At 46.3% G+C, this 13,510-nt stretch overlaps 1 protein-coding gene across 3 annotated transcripts in view; it reads right to left on the bottom strand.

Annotated features, from left to right (window-relative positions):
• Positions 1-223: 223 nt before the first annotated feature.
• The window catches only part of FAM131B (family with sequence similarity 131 member B), a 51,945-nt gene continuing 38,658 nt past the window's right edge, over positions 224-13,510 (bottom strand). For all 3 annotated transcript variants that reach the window (XM_077921001.1, XM_077921000.1, XM_077921002.1), the window contains 4 exons: positions 10,849-10,938; positions 9,502-9,712; positions 7,838-7,981; positions 224-6,306 (listed from right to left, as the gene is read on the bottom strand). In XM_077921001.1, the coding sequence (XP_077777127.1) occupies positions 5,654-6,306; positions 7,838-7,981; positions 9,502-9,712; positions 10,849-10,938 (1,098 nt within the window). In that variant the 3' untranslated portion in view covers positions 224-5,653. The remainder of the gene's footprint in view (positions 6,307-7,837; positions 7,982-9,501; positions 9,713-10,848; positions 10,939-13,510) is intronic.

Below are 13,510 nucleotides of genomic sequence, written 5' to 3'. Positions count from 1 at the left end.
TTCGCTGAAGCCTGGAGAGCGAGAGGGGTCAGTGCGCACCGACCCCTCTCGCTCTCCAGGCTTCAGGAAGCTCTCCGCAACCCTAGGGAGCCTGGCGCGAAGTCACGCCGGTCTCCCAAGGGTTGCGGATAGCAGCCTGTTCTGGGGGCTGGGGTCGGGGGAAGCTTGGGCTTCCCCCGCCCCAGCCCCACGTCTGGGGGAAATAATTTTTTTTTCTTTATCCCCCCCCCCAAAAAAAAAACTAGGTGCACCCTATGGGCCGGTGAGCCCTATGGGGCGAAAAATACGGTACCTCTCCCAGCAGCATCCTCATCAAATTCAAGGAACCTAAAGAAACATCACCTTTAATTTGACCCTCGGGCTTCAAGGACAGAAATTGGTTCTTTTTTAAAAAGGAATTTATTCCTAAATTTCTTAGTTTACTATGCCCAGTGCCAGCACCCAGCAAGGCGAGATAGGTGCCTGATTATCTGTGGCTGCTTTAAGAGGCTTGGTGTGATCTGGAACCCATGCTCCACTCCTAGTCTGCTTTACTGCTCTTCCAGCAATGCGGATGGTGAGATAAGGTTCATGGCTGGGAGTGGGGGGAGGAAGAACCATAGGTCTCTAACCTGGGGCCCCAAACTCTGAAGGCACCAGGGCTCTCAACAACAGACATTTTACAAAGCTACCCTTCCACAATGCTCTGGCAGTGCTTTCACTACCCATTCAAGCACATTTTCTAAAACTGAAGTATAAAATTGAAATAAAACTATATAGCCTATGTAGCCAAGTGAGCATTATGATATTGCAACAGAGTGGACTATGTAGTCATACAGATATGCTAGTCTTTGCTTTCTAGGCTCTGCTGAATGGCACTTCTGCATTCCTACGAAGGGAGTAAGCGGCAGAATATTTCTTAAAGGCTTCTAATGGGCTGGAACCAAACAGCCGTGCCATGAAAAATACAGAGCCAGATTTCACCTCATTAACAACTGGCTATTTCTAATTATTTCAAAGATAGTCCCTCTATGTGGAAAAGGGATATAAATCAGTAATTTTGTACATAAGCCTCCAGGCACCTTGTAACAACGTCTTGTGCATGAGCACACAATGGTTAATTCTACTGTTGTTACTCTACAAACCAAAGACCATTCACTCATCGTGTTTAACATCCACTGCTTAAAGCCCACTGCTGATCAATTTACATAAGCAATATGGGAGTACAAAATACATTTGCCATGGGCCATATATTTGAACTGTGTGGTTTCCAAGCTGGCCTTGGAGACCAGATCCTCTTCACTGCTCATGTGTATTTGGAGAGACCAAGCAACTAAAAATAAACAAATGCACGCGCAGTTCAGATGTGCTGCATGTACATTACTCAGGTACCATAGCAAAATACAGGAGGGGGGGGGGACCCATTACTGCACATGCAGATATTAATTTATAATCAGTGAGAGTCAAGAAACATGGCACCCTTCGACCTAGATGGTTGCTTTCCAAACAAGCAAAGCTTCCGTTTTCCTCCCTTGTTGAGCTTTCTACAAAAACTGAACCTCAGGCGGAGTGTGTGTGTGTGTGTGTGTGCTTCAAACACAGGAACACAAGTGCTGCCACTTTCTCCTTGCAAAACTCTGCCCCTGCCCCAGCTGCTTTTTTCTCAGCAATGCTTCATGTTCAGAAATAAATTGAGGTAATGGAGAAAACATCCTGAGGGGAGGCGGTGGAGTGGCGGGGGGGGGGGGGGTTCATTACGCTCTCCTACCTGCCGCTTCTCTGATAGTGCTGACAGCAATTTTTCTACCTACCACTTTACTGCGGCTTACTTACGTTTGAGGACACCGATCTAACCTCGCCACATGGAGTCCCGGTTTATCTTAACAGCTCCTTCAGGACATCTGCTGCTAATGACGATCCGATCCGTCAGGAATTGCTTTTGAGCTGCCCTCATCCATTTCAGCTGATGCCACGAGACGCGTGGCTTAATCTTTAGGGGGCCACAAGTGCTTTTGCTGACTATTCTCTCTGAATTTGGCTCAACAAACCAAGTCCCTTACCTCTTGAGAGCCTGGAAACAAAGGGCTGAAGTTTAAGAATTCTTCCAATCTAAGGCCAAGTATAAAATGGGGGGGGGGGGGGGAGAGAATTCTTGCTAGCCAAGCAAGATTTCGGTAGTGGGTTGAGGACAGAGTTAGAAACATACACACACTGCCTTAAATGTCAGAAGAATTTCAGAATGGCAAGGGAAGACCCCCTTATTTAAAAAATAAGTTAAAATTGAGTTGAATGGTCCTGAAATAATGTTTATTTAGAAAACGTCTCCAGGAATTGTACAGTTTAATAGAGAATGGAGTCTCTGTTTTTGAGTAGGACTTTCTAGTGGCAGGCTGTAGAATGCTACAGCAGAGTTGTGATTCTCTATTCTACTCTACAGAAATGTTCAGCATGGTTCCCCCAAAACACAAAATTAGCCTCCTTCTCCTGTTGTTTCTTTGCTAGATGCCAAGCCATGTGCCCCTCCATAGCAGCCTTCCCAAACCTTTTGTCCCCATATGTTGTTAGACTACAACAGAGGCGCCGCTTGTGGCTGAAGATTGGGGGCCCCCAGCGACGCGTCACATTTGTGACATCACTCGCGTGTCGCATGCTTGTGATGTCACGCCTTGCTTGGCGCCGCACAGCTTCAATGGCTGCAGCTCCTCCTCTCTCAAACTCTGGAGGAGCCAGCTGTTGATGCTGTGCCACGCTCAGCTCAGTGATTCAGCCTCCTCCCTCAATATTCAAGGGGCTGAGCGACACCTCCGCCCCCTAGAGTTAGCGCACTCGGACTACAACCCACGTTAGCTCTAACCACTGGCCATGCTGGTTAAAAGACAACAGATGTTGTAGCCCAACAACATCTGGGAGACCCAAGGGTGTGGAAAGCTGCTCTCTTTATGCACCACATCTCAGACAGAGGAAAAAAGAAATATACGTCTCCCAAAACATTAGTGTCACATAATATTACCAAATGCACACAAGTTGCTTGCATTTTTGTTTTTAAAAAAGACAGACAATAAAAGAACAGGTTTGGACAAGATGAACCACTTGTCTCGAGTCCGGTGAGTGCCAAGATGACAGCAGGATACATTTACATTGAAACAGAATTACCGTAAACATCCAGGTTGAGTCCTGGTCCTGGATAGGCACGTGGAGCAATAATGGTTTGGAGGAAAGAAGTAGCAGGCTGCCTGACTCACTGCCCCAGCCCCAATACTGAGGACATCTCAAAGCTTTCTGGAGAACCTGAAGGCTCTAAAATGTTGGGGCAACTGGAATTTCATCCATTCTTCACTTGCAGAGAAGTTGCGCTCTGCACTTTCTTGCTTCTACATCATCACCAGCTATATCCCCCCCCCCCAAAAAAAAAAACTGACAGCCAGCCAGAACGCAGCAATTAAGATAAATGCAGGAACACGAGGGTTCGCCCTCATATTCAGAGCAGTGCTGTATCCAATCCTCTTAGCCCTCAGAGGTTGGCACTGTAGCATGTAAACATATTTTTAAAAGAGAGAGGTGGATTCCCCAGAGCTCAGAATCCGAGCCGCCTCTCCACTGGAGGAGCCAGGAAGAGGAAGGGAAAGGAGAGAAGGGTGGGGAAGGGTTGCCAAGAGGCTTCTCATTCGCATCTGCTGCGCTTGCTTCTGCCTGAGCACGTGTCCGTGGTCGTGAAGGCTTTTTCAAGGAAAGTGCAGTGGAGAGGGAAGACTGGGCCCTCTTAGCTTTTGAGATCCATGAAGTGAAAAACCTCCCACTAGTCTCTCCATCAAAGGTGCATGAACAACAGTGTCCTGTTCACCTTCTGTTCACAACTTCTGGATGCAAACCAGAGTGTTCTGGGCTGAACACTCATCTTCTTTATCTGCACAAAGCGCCCCAGATGGGTAAGCAAAGCGCTCCTCCGTCTTGGTTCACTCCTCGGTCTTGCAACCGGTAGTCTGCCGAAAGTAATTAGCGGCAAGCCTCAGAACAGGTCGGGCTTGGAGAGGAGCAGAGACAGGGCTGTTTCCTGAAGGATTCCTTTCATCAGATAGCCCTACAGTCACCTTTGGCAAGACTTTCCTCATCAGAAATAAGCTTCCCCCGCTTCAATAACAAACGTGTGGTTTTGCCCAGCAAAATGTAACTGTTCACTCCATCCTTTTCTTCCATTTTTTAAAAATAATTTTCCGGAGACTTGCAGGAGGATAAAAATGTGGTTTTTATGCTGATAAAACACTACCCCCCTTGTCTTTTGCAGCAAAGCAGCAATTGAGGATGGACTTCAGATTAAAAAGTATGTCCTATAAGCCATGACTTCTCATTCACAAAATCACTCCCAGTCAAAAATAAATAAATGCCCTGCGAAACTTAAGAACCCCCAACTCACCCTTTCTTCGTTCCTAATCGAGATGAAGCCTGAGAAATATTTACATTGTCAACGTAAAAAGGAGACAGAGAGATTTCAACGGAAAGAGGAAAATCGCCCTTTTCCCAGTCTCTGCTTCATCAGTATTTTGGCACTACAGAAGATCTGGTGGTGCTAGGAAAGGAATATGACCTCACGCTAAGTGGCACCCAGGCTATTCCCTCTCTGTTAGCTTCTGCTTCAAAAACTGTTACTTGGAAATACAAAAAAAATTAGGGAGAGGGGAACAGCGACAAAAATTCTAACAGAAACTGGGAAAGGGTGGTGCTGAAGCCACGCATGCTTGCTTCCCTTGGTTTCTGCACCTGCACACTGCTGGAAGGAGAGGACTCCATGGCTGCGTAAAATAGAAAACCGGCAGATGACCCACCCTCCCCCTTCCCCTACCCTGCATGCAGTATCCAATATGAAATAGGGGGAGAAACCCCTCTCTCCAGCTCCCAGGTAGGCAGAGGTAACGGGGGTTAGTAAGGAAGGTTTCTGCAGAGGCCAACAACGCACACCTGCTGGTTTGGGCTGGACTCATAGAGCAGCTCTGTCCACATCAAATGATAGTTGGTACCCACAGAGCCTCATTCTGGCGCATGGCCTGCACATCCACAGAGTCTCTCTCTCTCTCTCCACACAACACTCTCTTCTCGGACTCAAGTCCAGATTGCCTCTCCAAGCAGCACCGCACTTTAGGACGGGCCCTGGCAAATTTTGCTGCATTTTTGTCTACAAAGCCGCACGGCCTCACTGTTCCTGCTCCACGCCGCCGCCATTTGAAACTCTTGCCTGTATCCTCAATGACCCTCCAGCCCCAAGAGCCAAAGCAGATCGTAGCAGCATCTTCTGCGTCGCTGAATTAATTACGAATGTGTGCCTCCCCTCAAAAAACCCCCACATCTCTGCTAAAAGCACCACCTGTATCCACCACACAGCCAGTGGAGGCCACCGTCTTGCATTCCCTGAGCTCTCTGTGTTTGGGTGTCCAAGGCAGTAGGTCTTGAAGGCTCAGCCCAACATGTGCAGGAGGAAGGGGGTGGGTCGGTGGGGGAGACTTAGCATTGCCCAGCACTTTTGGTCCTCGGCTTACCTTGCCGTGAAACTAAAAACAAACAAACAAGTGTGCTCGTGCGCTTGGGGACTTCAGGAGCTGGAGAGGGGGTTTCCCTATCACTTTCCCCCACCCCACCCGTGTGTTTCCCATGCATAAGAGCAAAGGGTTCCTCCATGGCAGCATCAGTTGTTGGCTTCACCTTCCTCTTCGTCAAAAGACTGCACCCCGGACGAGGTAACGTCGGAGACCTTGCGGCTGAGGGCAGCAGGCTCCGGCTCCTCGCGGGGGGACAGGGACTCCAGGTCCCGGCAGACAGCATCGTCCTCCTCGGGCGAGGGCTTCTTGTTCAGTAAGGGAGCCTTCTCCAGCAAGGGGTTTCCTTCCTCCTCCTCTGTGTGGATTCCCACAAAGGTGCTGGAATCTGTGCTGCTGCCGCCGCCACTAGGAACTGTCTGAGCAGGCCATACATCCACAAGGCTAGTATTAGAGAGCAGTTGCTGCTGCTGCTGTGGCTGCTGTGGCTGTTGTTGTTGTTGTTGCTGCTGCTGCTGTTGTAGTTGTTGTTGCTGCTGCTGTAGTTGCTGTTGTTGTTGTTGTTGCTGTTGCTGCAGCTGCAACAACTGATGCTGTTGGATAAGGTTGTTCTGGATCAGAACGCTTTCCTGCAAGCTGGGCTGGGACTCTTCAAAGTTCTGGCCCTGATAGGAGCCAGTCGCTGGGGACGCAATGAGTGACTGGTCGCTGGTCTCCCAGGCGTCGGAGGAACCCAGGCAGTACATGCCTTGCGAGACGTAGGAGTGAGGCCAACTGTCATACTGTGCCTGGGCCAGGTGCTCTGCAGGGAAGGGAAGAGTCGGGGGGAGAAACAAAATTTAAAAATGGAAGAAAGGAAATTAGAGTCCAGCCATCTCTGGACGTTACAAATAGGGTGTGTGTGTGTGTGTGTGTGTGTGTGTGTGTGTGTGTGTGGAATGGGAACAAATGTGTTAGCTCTGCCCTTCCACCATTTTTTAAATTAACCTTCTAACTCTTACAGAGAGCTCTTTGTTTCTGTGGAGGCTCCCATGCCCCTTTAAAGGGTTTTAAAATGAGTGAGGAGCCTCCCCAAATGCCCAAGACAGTCCCCTTCCACAAGATTAGGCCCAAATTCCCCTCAGTGAGAGGATTGAGACCCACAGATCTCAGAAATGGTTGGGGGAAAGAGGTTTACAAATAGAAATATAGAAATATAGAAATATAGAAATATAGAAATATAGAAATATAGAAATATAGAAATATAGAAATATAGAAATATAGAAATATAGAAATATAGAAATATAGAAATATAGAAATATAGAAATAAACAAACATCTAGCATTTATTTAGTGCTTTAGAATTTAGATACGTTATTAATTTACAAATCACCATCCACTTGAATCTCAAGGTGATTTACGTAAAAAACAACTAAAAGCAGCTTTCGAAATGGTGCAAAATAAGCAAATTAAATGCAAGTTTTAAAACAGTACGGAATAAACACATAAAGCAGAGAGGCCTGTTCACTCTGGTGGAAAAACTTGTGGAAACAAAAGTGCCTTCTGGGAAGTATAGAGAGGCACCACAGTGGCTCCCAATTTGCTAAGTACTGCAGACTCCTGGTTTTTCAAAAGCCTAGCCATGGGCCCTGTACTTTTGAAAATTTTGGTATCTCTACCATAGTTTTAGTTATATGAAAGGCACCGCAGACCCCGTGGGGTCCATAGACCACCAATTAGGAATGGCTGGTCTACTGTATCTCCAGAGGGGATGCAGTTCTACAGAACAGGGGCAATGAAAGACTTTTCCTGAGTTATTGTGGAGAAGGCTTCTGTTATTTTATCAGAATAATCTCAGAATGCTTATTGCTAAAACAAAATTTTAAAAATTCCTTCCAGTAGCACCTTAGAGACCAACTAGGGTAGTTATTGGTATGAGCTTTCGTGTGCATGCATATTTCAACAATTCTCACAATATCCATATAATGTAGGTCCTTATCATTAACCCCCACCCACCCCAAATTGCAGATGGGGACAGGGAGGGGACAGAGGAGAGCAGCTTCCTTAAGACCACCTATTATGCTCACTGCTGATGTTAAGAGCACAGTTCACCCTTCTCAGCTACGATACTATACTAGCAATGGCTAGAATGGGGCAGATGGATGTCCTAGAAGGAACTGAGAAAGGAAAGTGTCAACAGTGGGCAGGTTTGGGTAATGAAGGCTTCTCCCTCCCCAATATAGCCTTAGCCAACACAGGAAAGTCAAGCTGCCTACACCAATTGGCTTTGCTGAATAATTCCCTGTGGACCTGTGCTCACTTCAACCAAATCCAGGAGGAAAAGCCAATGCTCACCCTGGTTCTCCATCATCTCCTGGTAGTTCTCGTTGTAGTTGCCAGCTTGGTTCTCCTGGTTAGAGTTGACGCTCACATCCTCGCCATCCATAGAAGACCAGGCCATGAGGGTGGCTTCTGAGATAGCAAACTGCTCCATCACCCCTGTGTTGTGTTGAGCAGAGAAGAGAGAAGGATAGCGGTACATGGAAGTGCCCCATTCTTCTCCCCCAGCCAATAGCCGCAGATCCTGCCTCTTGGGTCCCATTGCCCAGTCCATGCCAGTTCCTGAGAAACTCTGGCTGGGATCCTAACTTAGCAATATGGAGTAGCCTGATCTTCTGTGCAATTGCCCAGGCTCCCAACCCAAGTATCAGGAATTGGTTTTCTGAAGGGTTCAGAACCCCAATCCAGAATAGCTGCCGTTACCCTGGTTCCACTAATTCTCATAAGCATGCCTGCAAAGGGCCGTGGAAGAAATGTAACCCTTGTAAGCATCCTGTTGCAACTGAACCTTAATAGGGGACGCAGGGCAGAGAGTGGCAAACGGCAGCCCTGTGCTGAGCTTCCTCCTCCCTGCTCTGTAGTGCATAGTATACTTACCCCATGTCTTGATGTCATTACACGGAGAATTCCCCTTACCCCCCCAGCCACCAGTGGCAGGCCAGCAATATGGAATGGGACTGGGACGTGCCCAGTATATCTCACAGCCAGATAACGAGAGGAATTCAGCATAGCACTAAGGAGATCGCTCCATCAGCACAAGCATTTTGGCTTGCTTGGTGAAACAATCTCCCCCCTCCTTCCCCCCTAGGAGCTCTCCTAACCCCCCTAAGTCAATACCGTGGGCACAGGAGGTGGGGGAGCCCTTTTGAGTTAGTGGCAGTCCTCATGCAAGCTTTCGCTGGTGATGGTGAGTTGACTCTGGCCCAATAAGTGCGCCGAGTCTTTCCTGACACCTTAATTATATTTTTCAGACGCCAGGCGAAAATGTTCCTCTTCAACCAGGCCTGTGGCTGATTAATATCCTATAGCCTTTTTAAAGTGTCTGTTGAGAAGAGTTGTTGCTTTGCTGTTTTGGTTTAATTATTTACTTGTTTTTATTTTATTCTGTGAACCTCCCTGAGATCTGTTGATGAAGGGCAGTATATTAATTTTAACAACAACAATTTCCTCAGCATGTGTTCTCCTTTGAAATGCCTCCTGAGCTATTTCCACTTTGCTCCCAGAAAGAAGGAAGGGATCAAAAGGTCATTCCTTCTAAGTTTCCCCTGCACCCACGACATCAAGTGGGTTAATGTTTATGCAATCCAGAGAGAAGATGCATTCAGAGAAATGGCTCAACCAATCCCGTCCAGCTGAACTGTTCCCACTCCCATACCCTCCTGTTCCACCACACCCACTGATGGACGGCCAAACAGTATGTTAAATAGTGGGTAGACATGGCAGACGACACAGCGATTTCTCCAAAGCAGCTCTTTATTTTGTAAGCTGGAACAGAAAACTCAACAGCAAACAGCTCAGCCGGCCTACTTTTATAGGCAGCCAGCTATCAACATTGTAGCAACAACAACCCAGGGTTTCCTGCCTAAAATAACTGACGTGGACCTGAGTGAAAACTATCTACAGTATCCCCCTGCTGGCCCAGGGTGAGAACTTCAGTACATAACACAGTAGCAGCCTACCTGCAAGGAACCGGGCCTCCTTCTCCCCATCACTCAGGTCAGAGTAAGCGTCGGCGTCCTTGCGCACCGTTTCGTGAGTGTGCTGCTGCTGCTGGGTGTTGCCGTTGCCCCAACCTTGCCACTCAATCATGTGTGCGACGCGACCCGACCCCATGGCCGTGGGCTTGGTGACGTGATCCTTCATGGTGCGGGATATCCCTAAGGCGCCAGACATTAGGAAAACAAAAAGGGGCTATTATACCGCTCCAGAGACATTGATCGTCAACCTAGGATGGGCCCATTTTCACCCAGTTCTCTCATTCCTCCTTCAGACCTGCTTCCAAAACTCTATCTACATATTGGTCTAAGTAAGGAAACACATAAAAGTCATAAGACATGGGGCCCCATAATGAACTTAGTTGCCATGTTTTAATCTGACAAAGTATGGACAATGCAGCCTTTTATCATACCAAAGGGGGAAATGGATTGGGCATCTGGTTATTGGGGGCCACAGTGTAATCACTGATATTTATTTCATTTTCATTATTAGTTGCTTGTCACCCAAGGATCTCCAAGCAACTTACAGCAAAAAAAGAGAAAAAAGGTATACTACACATATTGCCATGGGGGGGGGGGGAGAGGGGTGGAGTCATATAATACATTAGTATATCATATAAAATCCATTAAAAATACTCAAATAGTGAACAAAGCAATACTCAGACCCACTAATGAGCAAATAAACAAAACCTCCACCTCCCCATAGTCTAAAGATCATTCACATCAAAACAATTTTAGTCAATTTCCTTCTTTTTTAAAAAAAAGTTTACTGATTTTATATAACATTAAGCACACATAAGCAAATATAAAGCAGCCCCCTCCCCCCGTCTTAAGCACTCTCCATTAGCTGACAACATATAAGCAATTGGATATTTTTGGAGAGAAATTTTATGCAAACACATCATTTCACAAATCTCCATGGGTCCTTGGTGGCCTGTATCCAATTTCTTTTGCTAATGCGTGCATATGAAATGCAATTAAGCCATATGCTACTAAAGGCGTTTGAGTTGTCACAATGTCTTTCTGAGGTGGGGACAGGTATTCTACTAGTCACACATTTTGAGATATTCACTTGTTCCACAATGGAAATTTGTCATAGGAAGTAGTAGTGCAAGTCTGAATGGAACTGGTGAGTATATTGACACACAAGCCTGGAGTCTGAGGGTCATGAAGTCACTTCCGGTTTAAAAAGGGGATTGTGTGGTTCAGTGTAAAGTAAGGGATATACATATATATGCGCAAGATAAAGCCAAGATTGGCGAAAAGTGAGATAGATGGCTTGAGAGCCACAGGTTTGAGATCCTCACCAGAGAAGGAAGACTTTGCCAGAGCTCCAATCCCATATGCATTGGAGTTCCGCTTCAGCTTGGGGAGGATGGAGGTTGTGTCTTCCATGGAGAGCTGCAAAGAGAGATCATGTAAAAGGAATGAAAAGGTAAGAGGGGGAGGGAAGGAGACATTCCAGTCTGGACTTCTAAGAACACAAGGAACTGGGAAGCAGAAGAAACCAAAGGAGAAGGGACAAATAAAGGTGGGGAAATTAGTAACTAGACTGAAAACCTGCATGGGGCCTGGTCAGAAACTGTCCATGGGAGGGAATTATTGGATTGTGTATGCCATTTTGGATATTCCTGTCTTGGGCCAGCCTTGATGTGCTAAGATGTATCTCATGACTAGTCGGGTGTGCTTTTTTGGCCAGAAATTTGTTCAGGTGAAGTATTTATGAAAAGATGAAGATAACAACAAGCAGCAACAACGACAACCCTAAAGTAAGATTGTTCTGTATACACAGCACTGGAGCGAAAGGAGAAGAATGGGAGAAGTTTAATACTGACTGGATGAAGATATTACTGAGGAAAGGAGGTCAGAAAGGTCCTTTAAAAAATGTAACTAAGCAGGTGTCCAGGCCAGTGTCCCTGGTGCCACACATTTTTTTTATTTCAGTTTGCCTCATGTTTAGAGCAGGGCTTTAAAATTACAATAAACAGAGGACTGCTGTTGAAAACTGTAGCCCTGTGTTAAGTTCAGCAACATGTGGCATAACTTACTTAACATTCTGATGTCACTGTGCTCTTTATTTCCTTGCCTCTGCCTCCAAAACACTGGCTATCACTGGAGGAGCAACACTCAGTGCAATTGGTGTGGGCCATGGGGCAAATGGAACTGAATGTTACAAAGAGAAAGGAGATAACCTGAAAGGGGGTGCTTTGTGTTTATCTATATGGTCGCTTTCATGCTTCTTATTCTTGAGGTTGTGGGGCTGCATTTATAGTATAGTTCTGCTGAGTAGTCAAAGCCTTCTGTATAAGGATTTCTATCACCTGGAGATGTCTCCATGGGAATGTGACGCTGAGGTAAAAAAATAAAAAATCGAACCTTTTCCTTTCCTGCCCTTGAACAAAACCATTCCAGAACCTTAAGCACTGTGTTGATGGTGAATCAGTCGATCTGTACAAAAGAAAATCTCTCTCTATTTCCACCTCCCTCCCTAAATAAAAAGGCTTTGCTAATGAAGAAGACTAGAATAATGGCTGGGGTGAGGAACATTGTGTTAAAAAACAGCCCAGAGTCTTGCGGCAATTTAAAAGATTTGACAAATGTATTCAATGGCAGAAGCTTTTGTGGAAGTGACTAATACAGCTACCCCTCTGGATCTGGGGGGAGGGGATGTACAAAGTAATTGCTGAAAGGTTAGCGCCTCTTCAGAGAAGCACAAATCTCTTTGTGAAAAAGAGTAAAACATGAATCACAAGGGTGAGCCATACCGGGCAGGTGAGTCTCAGGCCATGCCAGCATGCTTCACTCACGCCATGGTACCCATGTCCTTGCCTGATAGGTGTCTGAATCGGCCATTCTTGAGGATGCTCGCCATGCTATCCAGCAAAGCTGTTTGCAACTTTTGATCTTAGGTGAGCATGTGTACAGGTGCATGTGGCAATAAGCCCCAGGCCATCCCAGCTCTGCAACTCCAGGCTCTGACCAAGAGAATAAAGCTAATTTAAGTTGTCCTCCTTCTCCAACTCCTCCTCCTCACAGAAGCCAAACATAATAAAGTTCACTTCAGCAGGAATTTATTATTCTTGTATAAAAATTGAAGGGATTTGTTCATTTTAAAAAAATGAAGGAAAGCTTTTGTTATGTACTGAGTTGAATAGGATCCAGAATGCAGCAGTCTGATTGGTCCACAGGAGCCACCCAATCCAGCTCCAGGTGGAAGGGAATCCGCAACCTGATTGGCCTACAGGACAATCCCGGAATTAGCCAATCACGTGGGGCCCATTGTGTAAATGATGTATATAAGGCAGACATTCTGGGGGAACTTCCATTCCGCCTCACCACTATGAGCTGAATAAAGAGCATGAAATCCACTCTTGACTCCGAGTATATTTCAGCTTTACTTGCATTTCCTGCCCACATCCTATTTGTATCTGGCTTGGGTTGTTTTTAAAAGGGGTTAGAGACACAAATTCACAGAGGGTAGATTCACCAGCAGCTATTAGCTAAGATAGCTAAGAATGGAAGTTCCGTGTACAAGGATTATGATCCACATTTAGCCACTGTGTGAGTTTGGGCCAGTCACTTGGTCGAATCTACTGCACAGGGTTCCTGTGAGGATTTTTTATGTATTTATTTCATTGGTATCCCACTTTTCCTTCAAATCAGCTCAAGGTGACACCCCATTTCATCCTCACAGGAACCCTACAGGGGTTAGGTCAAGAGACAGTGACTGGCTCAAGGTCACCCAGGGAGCTTCATGGCAGAGTGGACCTTGGTCTCCCTAGTCCTAGGGCAGTACTCTAACCACTACAGAACTATGGCTTTAACTCTGTGTTTGCCTTTCTGAAGGAGAAGCCCATGGCTTTCGTTCTAAACTATAAGTAGCACAAACCATAGCTGGCATGATGTCCACACTGAGTAAAGGAGAGTGGCAAAATTTCAAAATAAATGGGAGCACCTCCTATGTTTAGAAAGA

This window comes from Podarcis muralis, chromosome 17, assembly GCF_964188315.1.
Source record: "Podarcis muralis chromosome 17, rPodMur119.hap1.1, whole genome shotgun sequence".
Classification (NCBI taxonomy): Eukaryota; Metazoa; Chordata; class Lepidosauria; order Squamata; family Lacertidae; genus Podarcis; species Podarcis muralis.
The sequence above is the reverse complement of the archived record's forward strand: the minus strand, read 5'-3'. Positions and strand labels throughout refer to the sequence as shown.